General features: G+C 37.1%; 1 protein-coding gene across 9 annotated transcripts in view; it reads right to left on the bottom strand.

Annotated features, from left to right (window-relative positions):
* The window catches only part of LOC124416810 (CUGBP Elav-like family member 2), a 296524-nt gene that overhangs the window by 251800 nt on the left and 23892 nt on the right, over positions 1-20832 (bottom strand). For 8 of the 9 annotated variants that reach the window (XM_046898153.1, XM_046898149.1, XM_046898150.1 and 5 more), the window contains exon 2: positions 11769-12974. In XM_046898153.1, the coding sequence (XP_046754109.1) occupies positions 11769-11938 (170 nt within the window). In that variant the 5' untranslated portion in view covers positions 11939-12974. The remainder of the gene's footprint in view (positions 1-11768; positions 12975-20832) is intronic. The other variant, XM_046898152.1, reaches the window with a different exon arrangement.

The following is a 20832-nucleotide window of genomic DNA, read 5'->3' as shown; positions in this document are numbered from 1 at the left end:
CTGGATGAGCCAGATAAAGCTAATGATTTACGCTCAGCTGCGAGGGAGAGAAAGGTTTTATTCAGATTTTACCTTTTTTCATTTATTCATTCGTTCCTCCATTATATTTATGCATCGCAACAAAAATAATAGAGCTGCGGAAGTTTAATGTGTAAAGTGCTCTAGATTTCGTCCACCATTTTTACCACAATTTCGGCTGGCCAACGAGACGCAACTGTTGTTTATTTTTTTTAGTTTTTTAATTTTTTTTTTTTTTTCTTGCTTGACTACGTTATTCACTCAATTTCTTTTATTTTACACCTTCCACAGTTCTCCGTCGCAATTAATAGGTCGTTTATATTATACGACCGGTGAATTTTATTTACTCTACTCACCATCTTCGCCACGAATAGACCAACGCGGTGATAATCTCGTTCCAAATTAAAAATCTTTTCGGTCACTTACCTGAAATGAGAGAAAAAGAAACAAGTTCGTTAGAATTAATATACGAAAGGTTCACTGATCTATTGACATAAAATAAAAGTAGAAAAAAGGAAAAATCTTATAGTTGGACTAAAGTTTGGTATCGTAGCTTACAAATTACGAATCTGAACCTATTTTTAGTTCGGCAATTCGTTCGTTTCTAGATCCGTAACACGTTAGATGTTTTCAGAAGGGAAATGATTATATTACAGAGTCATCAGCTGAATCGTTTTGTAATTAAAAATTTAAGTCACTTTGATCCTGAGGTACATACAAGTATACCATCTTGGAACAAACATTGACAGTCGAATTTCGGCAACTAAATAATTACAAAACAATTACAGCGGAACTTTTGACATTAACTAATTGCGAGTCGGAGTAAGTGATTCGTGTATTTGGAGTTATGTGTTTTTTCCATAGAAATGAATCTCCTAAAAATCATGAATTATTAATAAAGTGATTTTAGCAAACTGAGTCTATTAAAATAAAAAATTAAAAAATCAGTAACATCGCAATAAATAATTAAGAAAAACAAAATGAATTCGTGAATTTTCGTATAAATGGGTGAGTGAAAGTATTAATAAATTATCAGCGTATAAATATTCATGTTTGTTCGGCCATATTTTTTTACTTTTTATCACAAGATTAAAACCAAACCATGTCCCGGAGGGTAAAATAAAGAACAAAATATTTTGTTACGAATGAATTAATTATACTTGGGTGAGATTTATTTATTTATTTTTTTTTGTCTTCTGTTTTCCGAATATCTAATTTTAAATTTCAATATCGGTAATGAAAAGCGAGTATTCTGATACACTTTCGAACAATGGATCTAACCTGCGTTAATATTATGGTATCGTACAATCTGAACGATGGGAACGAAGCCATATAACAACGTGAGTTCCTTCATCATCTCTCGTAAAAATTTTAAGGCGTATTTTAGAGATACGCCGTTCATTGAAATCGGACCTGATCAGCAGAGGACCACTGATCCTTTGACCAAGAGGTTCCAGGATGTGTGCAAGGATGAGAAGACTTTAGTCATGCTTGCGTTGTTTGCAGCTCCGCCATTTATCATGCTCGTAAAATATTTATCTGTTTCCAGTGCGTCTAGAGCGAGGATTTGTGTTGAAACAGATTTTTTGCTTGATAATTTCTCCTCTTCGTTTTGAAAAACAATATTACTAAGCTTGTGTAGAATTAGAATTTGAATGAGATGAATTTTCGTTGCATTCCAAGATTTAAACTGTATAACATTGAATTCAAAAATTCACTAAATTTGGAATTTTGGGTAATGAAATTAGAATTATTTTCAAAGACTTTGAAATGAAAATGAAATATAAACGTTAAAGACTTGTTGGTTATTTTTATTTCGGTGATAACGGACAGTTTGAAAATAAGGAAAAGAAGTTAAAATGCAGTTTTCATATGCTTTCGACGAAGATTCAACATCGGAGAAAAGTTTAAGCTGACAACATGGCATGGAACAAGGTGGCGAAAGCAGTGTAGAGAGACTGAAAACCAACGGAGCACTTTGCTTCGGCTGAACCATCAGAGGTGGTGATTAACCCGGGGGTAAACAACCCCCCAATAACATGCTAATGTGGAAGGGAGCTGAAGCGAAGGGCGATTGAGAGGGAAGAGAAAACGATGAACTGGGAGATTCCAGAGAGAGAGACGAGAAGCAGAAGTTCTATTCCAAGCCAGCGGCGCTCACACACGTCACGACTCAAGATCAGGGAATAATTGGCACTTAATTGTTTACCCACGAAGATCAACAGGGTTTGTCTGCCTTCCGGTTTCCCCAAAGTGCCGAGTAACGAACCGTGTCAACGAATCCCTGGCCGTGTCTATTTAATAACTAATTAGTAGTTTGTCAATGGACTGAAAGGGCAGAATACAGACGTCGAGAAGTGGTAAGGAAATTGAGAAAAATTATTACAGACTTGATGATAATGAATACAGAGAAATAGCGCGCGGGAATAACCTCGATTAAATTAGTAGTCAATCCATTAGTGTGAAAATTAGCTGTCACGTAGCACTGAAATTTAGAACAACAAAAATGATGAAACAGGAAACAAATGAGAATTGTTTATACCGCAGGACGATATCAAGAGCGTGTGTGTAACGTTTGTGAATTATTTGAATTGTTCAATTGTCAAAATTGCTAAAACTGTCGGACCGGTGGTGGTGGTGGTGGTGGTGGTGGTGGTGGTGGGAGCAACGCGATGGGGTGAAGGGAACCCAATTAACGCAGATAGAATTTGCTCTGTGAAATTGAATACATTTACGGATGATCGTGCTGCTGCTGCTGCTGGTTGTGCTGCCGATTCAGATTTTAATCAAATGTCTGATCAAACGCATCGTTATTATGTTTCAGCTTTACTACCCAGTTTGCGGCAGTGCATTATTATTTTATAAATGCGTTTCAATAAGGCCAAAATTAATCATCACCACATCAGGAGTAGGTACCATGAGTTATGATAAAGAGGCTGATCAAATGATCGAGTCCTTTCGAATCCATGGGGAAATGCTTGGAAACAAATTTTTGGCCAAAGTGAAGCAGCAACCGTCAGGAATAACCTTCGACTCTATCCATCAAATATGAGGCATCAGAAGTGGCACTGAAAAATTAGACAGTGTCACTTCGTCGTCTGATCATCATTCGTTATGTAAATCATTCAAAATTATCATTGTGAGACAAACGTAACAGCGTTTAAATTGCAACTAACCATTGAGAGAGTGTCAATTTGAAATTAGCGTCATTTGTAGAAGAGAAAATGATTAAAAAATACTTTATCCAATGTCAGTGAAATGCCTCTGAAATTACTTCACTTCGATGTTATGAATCCAGTTATCAAGTCACATAAAAGTGGGATGATTGTTCGTTTATCAGTTCAATTGTCAGTGAGAAACGGTACGTTGTCCATCAAGAAACATCGAAATCAGAAACATATATGATAACGGTTACGTGATCTTCGAATCAACGAAATGTAAATAACATTATACATATAACAGAAGAGAGATGTGTTGCTTCGATTGTGTTATTGATGAAACGAAGACCTGAATACCGTGTATATTTGCCAAGCTCTACTCTTATCTTTCTGATAAAACACTTTTTATCACAGCAGTTGACGTGTTACCGTGTAAAAATCAGCACTTGGAAGTAACATCATACGATCGTGTGTGATCGGTTTTTGAAAAATGGTAACTCGATCGTTAAATGGTAACGTTTTACGAAGTCTTGAGCTAGCAGCAACGATCACTTGGGGTGCAATTAGTTGTCTCTTCCATTGCCTACAGGTTAAAATTTAACATCTAGTCAGCCAGTTAAGAGCTGCGAGAGTTATAAGCTCTCTAGCTAATTGAATCTGAGGCTCAATTTCAGCTGTGGCAATTCCCTTGAGTGGTGTTTTCCACCTCTTTCCATAAAAAAAGAAGCAAAACGAAGTATCACTGACACCAACTGAGCCCATTAAGAAAGTCGGAGAAGTGAAAAACCGCCCTTATAATCCAACCGTATCGCTACAGACCAAAGTCAGAAAGTCAAGTGAGTAAAAAACCTCGGCTCAAGAATATGTCCAGCTGGTCGAAAGCGATTCTGGCGCGAATTTCACCCCGCAAACCCATTTTCACGCCTCTCCAAATATAACCGAGATACAATCGGCCGAACCGAGAAGCAGTCGGTCCATTGCAATAAATAACAACCCCGCACGATTCTATGGGGCTAACGACTGAAGTTATTTCTCAGGGATGACTGGCCTGCTTTATTCGGGATTGTCACACGCCTCTGCTTCAAACCCCTCGTTAGGATCGCCATTGTCTAATCCTCTAACGCACTTCGACAGCGCCACAGGACTCGATGCCTCCGGCTGAAGAGGGACGTTTTCCGGAAGAATTTGACTTATGGGAAAGCGATACGACCCATCTTACATTTTCACCAATCCAATAACAACAAAAACAGTTTTGACAGCAAGTTTTTGGTTTGAGTAGTTCAGGTTCACTTATTTTTATGCAAAGTAGGTATCAAAGAAGGCAGTTTGGTGAAAATAAAATTAAACAAAACATCCGGTCACGTGAATAACATCTGTGAATTGAATTATTTGCAAAGGATTTTTTTTTTTTTTTATTTAGTGTGTTTTTCACAAAAGAAAGTTAATACCGAATCATTCAAAGAATAAAAGAAGAATCGATGTAGCAGAAGAACAGAAAAAATACACTCGTTGGTATAATTTGAAAAAAAAAAAAAAAAAAAGAAGTTTTTGGTACATGAATCAATTCTCTTCTACATTCAAATCAGTATTTTGAGTTGTTCTCAATTCATTGCAACCCAATCAAAGGCTCATAACTTTGGTACAATAAAAAAGATATCGATGATTTAAATCGAGATCAAGTAAAGTATTCAAAAATAATATTTCCTCAGGGATAGAAAACTTGACTTAAAAAATTTAAGTGATACATTTCTAAGATCCGAATAATAAATTTGTAAGAAGTTAGTTCGAAACGGGCGATGAATATTTGATGATAAAAAGAAAATTCTGTGAGCAGTGTTGAAAGAGAAAGAGAAAGAGAAAGAGAAAGAGGAATAGGAAAGGAACTGCGCTATTTGTTTGAGTGTGTTACAGAAGCACGCAACTCGTACGACGCTACGCCCGTTTCGCCTTTGTAGTCTCATACAGGCAGACAAGGGTGATGCAATTTGGAACACATTGCAGTTTGTTGCAACTGTCGCAGTAGTGCACAGCGAGCGTTACGTGCTCTCCAGACTTCAGAATCGTCGAACAAGACTGTTCGGGGATTTCCCAGCGAATAAGAATTCGACTTGCCAGTTCTAACATTGCTGAGTGAAACGATCGGGCTCAAGAATTTGATCGATGAAAGAATTTTCATTTCTTGTAATTACCGTAAAATCCTGGTAAAAATTTTTAATACTAAAAAGTTAGAAGAAAATCTAATACGAGTGACTATTTATTGTCGTTATAGTTGTCAATATTTTATATGTTGATTATTGCATTAAATTATCGCAGTAGTTGGATGAAAGTATAGTATATTCCTGATCTAGAAAAATAGTAAGACTCGTACTGTGCAGATTTTCTGATAAAAGCTTATTTAAAAAAAAAAACTCACTTTCATTTTGTAAGCCGAACTATATTTTTCAGTTACAGTGAAAAATCGAATAAGTTCTGCAAGTGTAATAACCATAGTAATAATATTACTAATAAAATTTCTTCGAAGAGAAAAGGAGAATAGAAACGTGAATATCTTGGGCTTTGGGCGGATGATTATCTTATAAAACGTAGAACATTTGTTCTATTCTTTCCCTTGGCAAGATTCCAAGCTATCACTTAGCCAGCTGTAGAAGTAGGAAAGCCGCCCGAAGCTATAAAAGATCAAACTGCTACAAGCTCATTAAATTTCCCCATCGGAATTTGAAAATTTTTTTCAGGACACGAAATTTCAAAAATAGTTAAAATAGACGGAGTCAAAATTCTTACGACAAATTTAACAACGGAAATTGATGAACTTTTGAATAAGTTTTTGCAAGGATTGAATTCAGTAGTCTTTGACACGTTTTACTAAACTTTATTATCATCTGTTTTCCATTGCCATAATTAACAATATCCCGTAACTAAATAACATATTATTTTTTCACATCATTCAACTGAATGAATATCCGATAAAACTTCATTCCACACCGCGATGATTGAAAATAAATTCTTATAATACACAAGATTTCTCACAAGGGTCGAAACATCGATTTGTCAACATTATTCTGACCTGCCCACCACGGTTATAAAATTCACGCCTAGATACCAATTTATTACGTTACTTAGTTTACGTGCGAGGCGTATAGATTTCAATGCAAAAGTTAGCAGCGATAATTCACGATTAACTTCGGGTAAATTGATTAGATTAAGCGCGTTACAGCTAATGCATAGTATTTTGCAATCTGATTCAACATTTAACAGGCATTGATTTTCCACCTTTAAATCTTGATAACCTGTTAAAAGTTGATGAAAGAAAAATCAGGTAAAAAACTTTCGCTTCCCGAATCGATTTAGAAAATCTGAAAACTATTAGATTCTCGTTTCAATCTCTTTAACGATTTGAATTTCGTGTGAAAACTATTGAATTATATTTTTGTTCGCAAAAAAAAATGTACCGCGATGTCAGACAAGGATAAAGACCGAAGAAGAAAAAAAGAAAAGACACAAAAAAAAAAAAAAAAAAAAGTGATGATAAAAACGAGGGTAAAGAATAGAATAATGGATACAGAGGAGAAGATGAATCGAGCCTCTGCGTGCAGTTTAGATCTCTCGATACCGGCTTCAACGGCACCTGAAACCCATTCAGAAGAAACGAGCAGGTGTGCGAAGAGGTGGTAAAACATCCCTAAAAGAGATTCGCGGAGATGCTGCGTCGGCCACAATAACATCAGGGATTCGTATAATAATACAGACAGGCTGAACTGGCAAAGATAAAATAAAACAAGAGGCAATAAAAAAAAGAGAGAGACGAAGCGCTGACTGAAAGAGAGGAGGATACAAAAAAGAATAGGATGAAATAAAATACGAAAAATGAAATGAAGGACAAGAAGAAGAAGAAGAAGAAGAAGAAAAAAGGAAATACTGAAAAACTCGGAAAGTCTAGTTTGCAGTCATGTTCGCTCGCGGTGGAATACGCGAAAGAATATATTCAATAAGTCACGTGATCGTGGCGCCGCGATGTGACTTATTGTCGGTTCCTGCCATCCTACGTACTTACATGTATATCCGGCGTTCCACGCCAAATCGGACGGTTGGAAATTTGGATTTTGGATTCCTCAATTTTTTAAATATTTTTTAGTACCCCTGAAAAGAGCCTTGCTGATGAATTTTGACAGTTTTTTGGCTACTCGTTAAAAAAAAATATCAAACGATCGAAACAATCGAAAGTTACACTTACTATTAAAAACACGATTTAAAATTTCGAACTCAAAAGTCTTAATCAAAATAATTTGAATATTTTTTTTTTCATATTTTCTTCTGTAGAGGTCATCTAAAGATTGGAAAAAAAGGTTTCTAATTTGGATCATTATCAAGAAAGTTATGAACAAAAAACTAAAAAACGGGAATTTATTTTTGAAAATTAGATGTTTTTTCATTAATTAATTTTGTGGAAAAAAATTGAGGAAATCAAAAATCAAAATTTTTCAAACCACCCGATTTAGCGTGGAATGCCCCATATACACCTGACATTTTCCTACATCGGGTTTGCGAATCCTCACAATTCCAGTTCGAAAAAGTTTGAAACTACAGCTTGATACAGTTTTATTTATTTTACATGATTTTTTAACTTCCGGTCTCTCTGTTCTGACAAAAAGTTTTCAGAAAATGAAACAAAGTTTAACATCACAAAAAGTTATTCCATAGATTTTATTAATGAATTAATTTCGAACGATTTATTAACAAAACCGTATATTGTCCAATAGCGAAAATCATTAACCTTTCATGACGTCATTGGAATTTGAAATCTCAGACAAGAAAATCATTTCTGACAAAAAAAAAAAAAAAAAAAAAAAATGATCTTATACTTTTGATTTTGACAACGCCAACCATCATTGATCAATGAAAAATTTCATATTTTTTCAAACATTTATTATAAATAAAAATGAAACAAACTGCCATTTTGACATTTAAATTCTTGAGAAATTGGGTAATTTTTCTTAAAATTCGAAATATCGTTGTGACTTCTACAAAAGTATACTTTATCCAATAAAACTATTTTTTCTTTAATTACTTACATCAAAGAAGTCAAAATTTGACATTAACAACTGAAAAATTTCATCATTATTTGACACACAGAATCAAAATTTATTCATTTAAATATAAACTAAACAAAAAAAAAAATAAAAATTTCTCTGTTAACCTGCGTTATTAATCGGATAAAAATTGTACTTCATTAACGGAAAAGCAAACGATAGATGGAAACCTGGTCCAACACTTTGAACAATAACCAGGCGTATTAGCGAGGACAAATAAAAGATAGCCAAAGCAGCGGAGCTTTAGGGCGTGCGACAACGCCAAAAATTAGTATCGCTGTATATAGGAGGAGATAAGGCATCTGGCACGTCGTTGGCGAGATAAGGAGTCGCGGGCTAGGCCGTAATAAAATTAAGGTAACAGCAATTCGAGTTGTTCAACACAACGCGGATGGAATAAATTGAATTGAACAATTCAGTTTTGTAAGTATATAACAAGCAGGGAGTGATAATAATGATGCGTCATGATTGGAGTGTTTAAAAAAAATCGACCGTTTGTTTTTCTTCAAAGAACCCCCAAACGAAGGTCCTGTTAAAATATGAGCCCTTAATATTATTATTATTTAAAGGTGTCGATTCTCAATTTTGTATTTTTCTTTAAATAACATAGAAAAAATGTTTTCTGAACTTTGGAATTTTATTACTCGTATACGAATTACTTTACGATAATATATAAGATGGATTTTTGCAGGGAATTGAACGCTCTATAAAAAACGTTTGAGTGAAGATTTGCGTAAGGCGAACTGTTTCGAAGTTATCAAGCCTCAACCATTGAATTGTTCAAAATAACGATGTAATATTATTTTGAACAGTTCAATGGTTAAGGCTTCATAACTTCGAAGCGGCTCGCTTTAAAATAACGATGTAATCATATAATAATAATATAGTATAAAAATAATAATGGCTTTGAAATTGCTCGCCTTATGCAAATCCTTATTCAGCCCATTTTAATAGAGGGTTCAATTTCCCTATAAAAATCCATCTTGCTTATTATTTTACAATGTTCCTTTACGAGTAACAAAATTTCGAAGTTCAGAAAAAAATTTTCCCGTGTTATTTAAACAGAAATAGAAAATTGATAATCGCCAGCTTTAAATAATAATATTAAGGACTCATATTTTAACAGGACCTTTGTTTACAGAGGTACTCTGACAATTTTTCAATAATTTTTTTAAACACTCTAGTCGTGATAATAATACGCCACGAAATTCATTGATAAGAATTATAGTTTAAATAATATGAACAAGAAATTGAATCTCCGAAAACAAGAAAATTGAATAGAACGTAAAAAAAAAAAAAAGAAAATGTTTGGTTCTATAAAATCAGGGACATGGAAAAATGTTTGGCACTGGCGAATGATTCAATTACCCGCAAAATTGTATCAATAATGGGATCGATGGGCTGCTATAAATTGAGTGTGTACGTACAGCAGTGTATTCGATTCGGTTGGTAAATTTGAACGCGAATTAAATTCACCTGCCGGGACTACAGCGATAAAGCAGCAGTAAAATCATTGGTGAAAAATAACGATGAATACCCAGGGCCGTGTAAAATAGCGAGCACGAACGTTTTTCGCAGCAGATTAGATTACAACGCGAGTGACGAGTGAAAATATCTATATATATAAAGACAGCTAGAGATTTCCTTGAACCAATTTAATCGACGAACTGCACTACGGCACAGCATTGATCAGCTAATGTGTTTATACAGCAAACTGTGTCGTTGAAATTAGGTAAATGAAATACTGATGGAAGAAGGACTGACTGCCTGTCTATATCACGTGTATAAAAAGCAAGATGGACTCGCACAAGTCGATGTATATTCGTATTATCGGTATAATTATTCATCGAGCCAGGCATCCGAGCAATTACAAGAGTGCAAACAAGTAAGATAATTGCGTTCGTGCCTAGTCGGTAAAATCTTTCAGCCATCTCTTGGTCGTATTTTGCTTTTATTTCGATTTTTAAACGTGCTTTCGGATAGATCTTTGGTTAATATTATATCAAAGAAATTATTACAAAAGGGGGGGGGGGGGGAGGGGGAGGTTTACGAAGAGACCCATCAGATTGTAAATATTGATCTGAAAATGTTTTATCACAGTTTCGGCGTGTAAAATTTTCTCGCTGCTCACAATATGACGCAAGGATAATAACGAGGACGTGAAAAAAGCATCTCACGGAGTACCGAAGTAGTTTTAACAAGCCCTTAGTCATGGTTCCAAGGCATCCAAGGAGTTTGGCAACGTCTTTTGCGTTTATGTAGCGTAACAGAATAATGAAGGGCTCAGAGACCCACCGAATCACATCCCAACCGTCATGCGAAGACCCTTTCAATGCTGAGGTGGAATGGGTTTTTCAATGCTCGGTTCAAGGCTCAAGGCAAAGGGTATTTAATGTGTAGTACTGTGTGACTGACAAAAAGCTTTTTTACATTTCACTCAGACCTTCAAGCTGTATGACATATGCTTTTCAAAGATTTAGAGGATCGAGATGAAAGTCGTCGAAAACATGAAACGTCTTCTTTAATCACCAGATTACACCGGATCTCGTGTGTTTTCAGAATTAAATTGACTATGAAAAGTGCTGAAGATCAAATTGAGCTAATTGAATGAAAAAACAACCCTTTTCACCATCAATTGATTGTTTGTTATTGGATCAGTGTTTAGTTCATCATCACATTAAAAGATGGAAGCCTTTTCTGGATTAAATCGTCCATACAGACTCAAAAACAACATTTTCGACCAACAATCGACTAACTATGTTCTGATGGATCAGTTTTCAAATGGAAAAATGACGTAATGTTATCAATTTTATATTCAAGAATTGAACATTCCTCATTTTGTACCCTGATAGAAAATAGTTTTCTGATAGATAGCAAGAAGAGATTGTAAATCGTGAGAAATGAGTTTGAACAACATTTTTTTAGTGAACTGTGACGTCGAACAAATGTCAAACCCAAAATCAGGGTTTTACACCTAGTGGCAAATGAGTAATCGATCAAAATGTCCGTTTTGAGTATCTCAAATTCAGGTTCCATTGGTACTTACTGCTACTCGAAGTACATTGGTTGTCCAAAAACTGAACTTTTTAACTAAATTTATCGTGAATAATAATAAGACTATTATACTTATAGGCTAGGGAATTTTTTTTTCTTTAAGAATACACAAATAGAAACTACTAGACTAATGAACAAAACATGAAAGATCGATTCTTTACTTCAAAACGCTTTCAAATGATTCAAAATTTAGTCTCTTTATTCTATTTCACTCTACGGTGGCTTATTTTAACCGAAAGACTATTTTCCACATCGTTACTTACGACAAATATCTTCATCTTTTCATTAGTCAATTTAACATTGCAATTTGTTAACCGTAATCCGTATCGATGCAACGGTTTAAAATTGAATATTTATCGATATCAATATGTGAAAAACAAATTTGAGTGGCAGATAACATAAAATAGTTGAAGATAACGATGGAAAAAAGTAAGATAAACGAATAACTCACGTGTTTTCCTTCTGGTCACTGTTACTCTGCTGCTGTGGCGGCTGCTTGGAGTATGGATGAGGGTGAACAACGTTGTTGTTGTGCATGTGAACCTTGTTGGCGTTGCTGTCGGTCGGTGAACCCGGCGAGATTTTACCCGCCAGGGCGTTCAGGGAGTGAAGCATTTTCATGGGGGACCTCCTGGGGACGAAAACGCGGTGTCCGCCCAGCTGAGGGCTGGCTAACGTTGCGGAAGACAGCGTTCTGCCTGAGGTTTGAAGGTTTGAACCCCCAAACGCCGTTTAACACACTTGACACAGAACTTCAATGAGGATTTAGGTAAAGAAATTATTGTAGCGCGGCACTTCACTTCACCACGAACGATTGTTGGCCAAAATTTTTCCAAAACCTCGTATAAGGTACCGCGGCAGTGACGAGTGGCTAAAGCAATATGGCGGAACGAGAATCGGTGATTAGATATCGGAGTTCTGAGTCCGGTTTGATCGATACACGGTATCGTTGGAACGGACTAATCTCGAGGATTCGGTGCACACTTGAGGGTCTCAAAACGCTGTGAGACGCGAACGAAGAGGGCGAAGCTTTATAATAAGTCAATTAAAAGTTTAAGTTTAATTAGAAACTTGGCCTGCCGTGCCGGCGTTGCAGTCTTGGTGTAGTTCCTTTGTTCCCTGGGGGTTCTTAAAGCCTTGTTGCAGCTTGAGCTTGAGGTAAAGGGTCGAGAGAAGGAGCTGCAAGAAAATCTCAACTGCTTCCGGTTTCTGGTTGCTTCGCTGGCGAGTTTTCCGACCTTCGAAGGCTTCCAGAGTTCGAAAAATTCACTTCAACACTGATCAACCAAAATGGGGTAGCAAACCGGGAAAAAATAAAGAGACGAAAAGCGTCGCGGACTAATTGAACGACGATTCTCACGCAGGAAACGATCCAAAAGCACCTGAGGTCCACGACTCGACTGAGCCAGCAAGCGCAGCGCGGCTATCGCGCCTCCAGATAAGCGTTATCGGATGCGTCGATCCCCTCCATCATCTCGTCACCGTTGCGGCTCCGCCGGCACCCCTCAGCCGCTTTTCTCCCTTGGCGAACGCGGGTATTATTGAAAAATATTCCGCATTCAACACCTCGCCGAATTTCAAGTCCTGTCGTTATTTTGATCGACTCTTCATCCTCGTTCTCCTGCGGCACGTCGCGAGACGTCGCCCTTCTGGCTATCTGGAAGGAACATTCATATTCGTTTTCTACTTTTTCATTCACGAGAATAACCATTATAGGGTGAAATCGGCATCACAGAGGTCAAATATGTTTTCGGTTTTAGAATAGATTCGATACCAATTTTGATACCAATGATACGAAATTGGTGCAAGGATCAGTCTGAATTAGTCTCGAAAAGATTTAAAAGTCCTTTCGAATATCTGAAAGGAATATTCGTTCGTTTTTTTTTTTTTTTATCTTTTTATAGCTGTAAGTTGATGTTTTTGTTTTCAGGATAGATTCCAGTGTTGTTACGAATATTGTGTAAAAAATGATTCTGTAAGGATCTGAGTGAAATAAAAAAATGCTTCTGACGATTTGTAAGGAATAATTTTCAACAACGGGGTCAAACGTGTTTCTAAGATAAATTAAAAAGGTCAAATTTTCATCTCAAGACTCGAACACTGATTTGAACTTAAATGCTGAGCCTTTTCTATTAACAATGTTTAAAAAATTGTGCACAAATCTTCTCGCAAGGATGAGAGAGAAATTTGATAAACTATTCAAAAATTTATAACATCAAGAAATATTAACAATAAAAACAACATCACAGGTTGTTAGACGTCGTGGACACTTCCAGGAGAGTGAATTGATAAGCTTCTTTATTACGACACCGGAAATCCACAGCTCGTTTTGAGGTTTCAGGCGTTGGAAAATTTACGTCCTAAAAAGAGAATTCACCCTTGTGCCCCAGTTATTTTATTCGCTGGGGATGAGGGTTTGAGCGTAACGAACGACTGCACGACTTGAGGGCGAATGTTTTCCCGGATTCGGCGGCATGATGAACGACCATCGCGGCGAGGATTTCCACGCCGAGCCTCAAAAGTAGGATTCAAACAACTGCCAACTGATATAATGTGATGTGCATGGGTAATGATCATAAAATCAAGCCAGACTGCCGACAATCAATCAAATTCGAGACAATAAAACAACGTTTTTTTCTTTGTCAAGCGTAAGTAAACCGTTTTCATTGTATTTTATTCGGCCATATCCTAAGTCAGTTCTTTTTTTTTCCTTCTACCCACGTTTTTCCGACTTACATAGTGATCCAGAGCTTAGTAAAACTAGATAAAATATATTAACTATTTTAATTTTTATTCAACTATTGACGTTATCGTTTCCACATTTCTTCATGTGACTGCATCACGCCACTCGGACGCTGACTAAGATTTGCTTAACTTGCCAGCTCAAGTGACACCTTTGCTGATTCTTAGTGCAAAGTCAGCCGCCAGACTTTACATGGTCTGTTCATGGTCTCATGCAGAGTTAAGCATACGACAGACTGTAAGATAGAAATAACTTGCGCAGGGATTGAATTGGGAAAAATATCTGAATAATTGAAACTTGTTCATTGGTCGTATTCACTATTCATGAAATGCTTCTGATGGGCGATGATCAGTAATGAATTTGACTAAATGCTAGATCGACACGAGCTGAGGAGCGGCTTTGAAGCACAATTGTAACGGACGGGAATGAAATTGAACCGTGAAAGAGAGAGAGAGAGAAAGAGAGAGGGATGAGGCAAACGGGGTCTGTTTCCTAGTGACAAACAGGAGACACGGTATTCGGACGATTCGTACCTCGGATGATATCGTTGTTACCGCATAGCTAAGCATATCGCGTGTTCACCACCACCATAACAGAGAACCGGCATGTCTAGATAAACACGGGAGAAGCCCTTTTCAGACACAGTCGTCGAGTAACAATAATAACAATACTGATGTCACCGTGACATAGAGGCTTTGTTGCATCCTCGCAAATTTGCGCAGTATCACAATAGCGTATATTCCAAACTTTCCATAAATAATAGATTTGTTTTATTCCATTTACATCAGAATGTAAGATTAATATTGCCCGATGTCATTTCACATACTTTTCCAATTATTATAAGTATTATGATTGATGTTGTATATTTAATGACGAATCGGGTATACGCTGTCAATTAAAAGTTTAAAGTAAAGAATAAAATTGTTTCAACAACCTGCAGCAATATTTTTTTTACTCATGATTGTGAACAAGATTGAAATCACAATATCTTTACTGAGATGAATCTGAGTAGATATAATTCGAATGATACATGCTGAGATATTCATAATTTGAGAAAATATTTTATAAATAGAAAGTAGAAAATTATTTACAACCGATGTTTTCAATCGGGTTGTAATGCTTTTTAGTTTATTTTGTTTACAATAAAGATCCCCGGAGACTTCCTGAGAAAGTTTTTACAAATAGTCATCGACAGGATGGATAAAAAGAAAATTTATATAAAAAAAAAAACGACGGACGTTCATTTACAATTACAATTATCCGTTAAGACTTTTTTATAATGTAAAATCTCCACAATGTTTCTCAGATAATTAATGGTTTTTTTTTTATGAGCAGAAAAGCTGAACGCAAAAACACTAAAATTAAATAAATAAAAAAAAACTTGTCAAACTCAATTATCAATCATTAATCGAGTAATCTCAGAACCGAAAGTTGAATTTTCGAAATTACTTCAACAATAGATCGCGCATGAAGCAGAGATAAAAAAAAAAAAAATTGTTACGTTACATACGGAACTTCCGCATGCAAAAAGTGGCTACGTACCCAAAAATAATTTTTTTCGAATGTATAAAACAAATTTAGAATTAACGCGTTTTACGGTTTTCTTTCAGATTTAAAAAACAAACTTAAAACTTTGCCCCGAGAGTTGACAGAAGTTCACGCAATGATGATTCGCAATTGCAAAACAATATTGGCAATACCCGGCAGTCGAATAACAGCGAGTACCATTGTGAGTTCACGAAGCGTAATTGAAACACCATGGATGGGTATCAATAGAATAGAGTATCGACGCATGTTTTAGTGTAACGAGAGTTTAGAACAGCCTATGTGAAACGATCGCGCTGAAAATTGCACACCGACTAATTGACTAATTAGTGATTAGTGATGGAATCCTCCACCGCCAACCCCGCGTCTATATTGACGGATTACTGTTTTCGGTCGGCTTTTGGTTGCCGTTTATAACATCGAACGCCGTGCAGAACACGGCACTCCATTCAGTATCCCAAATCCCCGTGGGGCATCAATATTGTCAGTCATTGACACCAGAAGTTCTTTCGATCCAACGATCGATATGAATGAGTAGAAAAAATTTTAGAATGAAAAACACTGACTGAAGAAAAAAAAAATACATCGAAGTACATTCTATCCATGGAATGGCGACTTGATCAAAGGTTCAAGATTCAAAGAAGAGGGTAAAAAAAAAAAAGTCACGAAATGAAGGAGGAAACGAAAGATAAATAATGAATGAGCTTGCAGCCCCAGAGTCCTTGGGGATCCATTTTGTGCTTTTTCTTCCTGCTTTCTTTCTTTCCTTTTTTTTTTTTTTTTTTTTTTTTTGTACAGCTCGTTCTCATCCTTGCTTTTTTTTCCGCGCAGTCGAATGACGAAAAACGGACTTGAAGCCGACCCCAAATCGGGTCGGGTCGCAGGGCGTCAGGATCTTCAATCACCAGATTGCTCAATTATGGCTCTCTCCCTCGAACCATTGGGAAGCTGCGGACGCGATACACGTTGCTTTTCCCTTGACGAGGAAACATTTAGCGAGCCTAAGCCTATCGACCACAAACAAGTTCCGAAGAAAATACAGGGAAGAAATAAAAAGAGAGAGAGAGAAAAAACATCAGCCAACGAAAGTGAACCCTCTTAAGATACTTTCGGGGACTGAAAGAGACGCCGGAAATGAATGATAGAGGATACTGCATCACGGAAGCCATTCTGTCAGCCGAAAAACATGATTCAATAAATCCGTAGACGGTCACATTCAACCTCCGAATTCAGCATTATTGCCTCTGATAATCTGGCGAATGGAGGAACACTTGTCTAAAAGATTGTCTCGCGAATGATCGTTTATCCTTTTTTGACCACTGTTCATTTTTATATCATAGCTAATCTTCGCAATGGACCAAATTTTCAGATCAGAAGGTCTGTTTTCAATGAAGCAGTGAAGACAATCCTTCTCCAACGAGTCAAGTTCCCGGAAGTCATTTCACGTGCAATTTATATCGGATACAAAGACATTGTGAACATTTCCATGGAAGTGGAATCATTCTAACAGACTGAACCTCGTCAAGCTCAATGATAGCTAAATATCTGAGGTTTGTGAGACTTTTAAGAGAATGAAATGTCTTTTTTTTGATAAAAGAATAGTTTGTGGAAAGAGGTGGAGTGAGTTTCAATCGACCTGCGAAGGCCGGTCGGATGTTCGTAACATCGATTCAAATAATTATATAAAACTTTAGTGGGGTATGAGTTTGTGGAGGGTTGAAGCAATTTTCCGGTAGTTAAGAATCGAGCAAGAACAATTGGTGCAATTAGTCTAATTGCAGTGTGCCGAAGCACCCGAGTCTTTGGCGGGACTCGTTATTTGCCAGGAATTTTATGCACAGCGATTGTTCCACCTGGTCTGATCGATCGATCGGATAGCAATAATCCGCCGGGAAGGATTTAGGACTCTAAAAAATGGAAAAGAGAATTAAAAAACCGCAACTCACACGAAGCGAGATTTGGCATCTACTTTTCTCTAAACACGAATGATTAACGGGTCTTTGACTGTTCGGAGGACTTTCTTCGCCGCCTTTTCTTCCGCTTCGATGTCGTTGGCAAGCTTCAAGAATCGTGACCCGTGGACTGGATTTGAAAACTTTTAAACAAATTCAATAACACAAGTTACGCTGCGCTTGTTCCGAGGCAGTTGCAATATTTTCACCACCTGACAGTGTATATTCAAAAGGTGTATGATGTCTACCACCTCTATACAAACTGCCGTCGTACACATCTAACTCAATTTTTGTTACATTCAAAAGTTGTTCTCTTTCTTCCAGCCGACGTGATACTCGCTAAAGTACAGGGGACTTGTTCCTCCTCCACTTTGACGTTGAATAACAAACGTAAGAAAGTGTAACCTTCTTTAATCAAACGAACTACATTCTCTGGTTTTGACTTCATGAAGTGAGAGTCTTTAAGATTAATCATTAAAAGGTCAGACTTCGATCAAGACCACTTTTTTTTTTTTTTTTTTTGACCTTGCTGAACGGGTTTCACAGTTTAAAAAATCGAATGTCTTTACGGGAGTGAAATACTAATTCACACAGACCCAGTAGAATACACATTCAAACAAGGCCAAACGATTCTAACGGCAAGAATCAAAGACCAATCATTTGTTGCTATTAGCCTTGGAGTCGTCAATGTAACATTTAACCAAAAGCATTGAAAATTGAAATTTTCAAAGCCTCTGAAAAGTTTACTGATCAGCATTTCCGGTCAAGCAGATCACTTATTTGAACGACCATCATCAATTTCGATCTACACCAGATACCTAGTGTTATATTACTAGTGGCCAGTCTACAAAATAATACTTAGCAAATTCAAAGGCCATTGTGTGATTCAGTTGGCTACGGAACAGAGGTAACAAAAATGCTGTTTTTGCGCACAGTCTCTTCTTTCACAGCTCATATATCAGTCGTTTGTAGAGAAGTTCAATTCCGTATAGTTCATGATTTTTGTAGTTTATTTACACACTTTTAAGCCATTGTACTCGAATTTCTATCAAAAGTTATATTTTTCATTTACAAATATTCTGCCCAGCTTGTTTAAAATAGGCTAAAGATATGCCCAATCCATCTATAAGCAACTGGCTATAAGATATAACTCGCAGAATATCAAGAGACAGAAGTGCGAAAATATCTGTTCTGTCACCTGCACTAGGTAACCAACCATCTCACGAAGTAGCCTTTGGATCAGCTCAAAAACTTGCATCCATTTGCGATACAAGATACCTAGTAAAGATCGAAATAGTAATGGTCGTCCAAAAAAGTGGTCCGTTTGACTTGAAGTGGTACTTGAATGTAAGATGCCCAGCGCAAGAGAAGAAGATAGCCGTAGAGCTAGTGTGCAGATGTGAAAGACGAGCAACAAGTGATGAGTCTTGATAATCGAGACGGTTGAAAGTCATACGTGTTATTCGCTGAGCCACTGCCTACCCAAAAGGCCACGATTAATTTGTTTAATGGTTCTCGTCTCCCTGCAGCAGTCCATTCTTAACGGATCGATCCAATTTTAATAAAAGCTCGTGTTCAAGTGCCGCGTCAAGTCAGTCCGGCAGACTGATGGACGAGTTTGTTTTTTTTTTTTTTTTTACTACCCAATGGAACAGTCATCAGCCCAGGATGACAATCGATTTAAATAGAACAAGGAAGTTGGTCCATCACGATCGCTGTTGAAAGAGGATAACTTGCTTTCGACAGTGCAAATTCAAGAAGAACTGGTCACATCGAATGGCCTTTCTTGTTGTCCGAGTACAGTTTCATGATCGATTACGTTCGGGTGAGAGAAAAGTTGATGGTATAATGGCGCAGCGTGAATTCAACCCGAGAGTTCGAGAACCGAATGGGAAAGTTCGACAGTATCTCTGGTCCTGAAGCATCGGGGCTTTTCCATGATGGTTACTTCGAGGTATCGTCCCTTGTCTGTTGGACAGGTCGACTTGGCTCGGGAGTTCGTTAAAGAGGATGGTTGTTGGGCGCAACACGCGACTCTGCGAATTCTTAAAGCTGAAGGCTTTGAGCACGTGGAGTTATTATCGGAAATGAATAACTAACTTCAATAGAAACACGAAGAGAGGTACAGCGGCGCACAAAGCCCTGATGACCCGGTACATTACCATGATTGCTTCGACGAGAAACCGTAATTCTCTAATGCTTTCACGTCTCTATGGCTCGAACTGCTTCCCCGGACTCCATTCACTGAATTTAGTACCTGCAATCACTTCGGAGTTCGGAATCGTGTTTTTTTTTCATTTTTTTTTTTTTTTTTTTTTTATGTTCTCTTTTGGGACAGTAAAATTTGCGGACTTGATTATCTACGCTCAAACGTTACGAAAAAAAAAAAAGATAATTTCCAAACAACACTTTTACGGTGGAGTAAAAGCGGAACGGAAACATTTCGCGAGACAGACAACTTTGTCACCGGCGAATTTCACCCTGACTTACGACCCTCGCGAGTCGAGCCCAAGTAGGTGGAACTGTGACCTGAGTGAATTTATGGTCCGGCAATCAAAACATGACAACACCTGCGGGGTTAATGGAAAACAGGTTTCAGGACGTTAAGGGTTAAAATAGTGTCAACGACTCGCGACACGCACTCTGTGAAACCATTTACGGTACAGGACGTTGACTGTTCTGGGCGCCATATTGACCAGAAAACTGCAGGGTTTAACTTGAGGTCATTTTAGTGGTGCTTCAAAAAAAACTTACGTATTACAATTCGATATTACTGCCAATATTGCATCACTGTTGTAGTGAAATTTTGAATAGCAATTGTTATTATCGATATTCTAAGTAGTATCATATCGTTTCGCGCCACCTGGTGGCAAAAAAAATCTAAAACCAACAGGCTTAACTTAACTTAACTTAACCTATAAAGTTTTATTCTCTTCTCTTTTGCGTTGCAAAAGAATTCGATGTGACGGAATCATAGCATAACAGTTTGCCGAAATTCTTCCATGCTCTGATATCTGCAAAACTAACCTCAAACCTAGCCACGACACATTGGTCAACCACACTTATTCGTGAGAATAATTCTTGACGAATACTTAAAATCTGTTTTCTATTTCCTGACTCTTTTTTGCGAAAGATTTTAATGATTTTTGTGCTATCTTAATCCGTACTTTGTTCACGGTAAGACGTTTCAGCCAAAACCCGAATTCTTTTACGCAGATATTCGTAGGTGAAATTTATTTCTTCTCACTCTCTCGTCCTTTTCCTTAGTGGATATT

The sequence above is a fragment of the Diprion similis genome, chromosome 3 (genome assembly GCF_021155765.1).
Source record: "Diprion similis isolate iyDipSimi1 chromosome 3, iyDipSimi1.1, whole genome shotgun sequence".
NCBI classification, from domain to species: domain Eukaryota; kingdom Metazoa; phylum Arthropoda; class Insecta; order Hymenoptera; family Diprionidae; genus Diprion; species Diprion similis.
The sequence above is the reverse complement of the archived record's forward strand: the minus strand, read 5'-3'. Positions and strand labels throughout refer to the sequence as shown.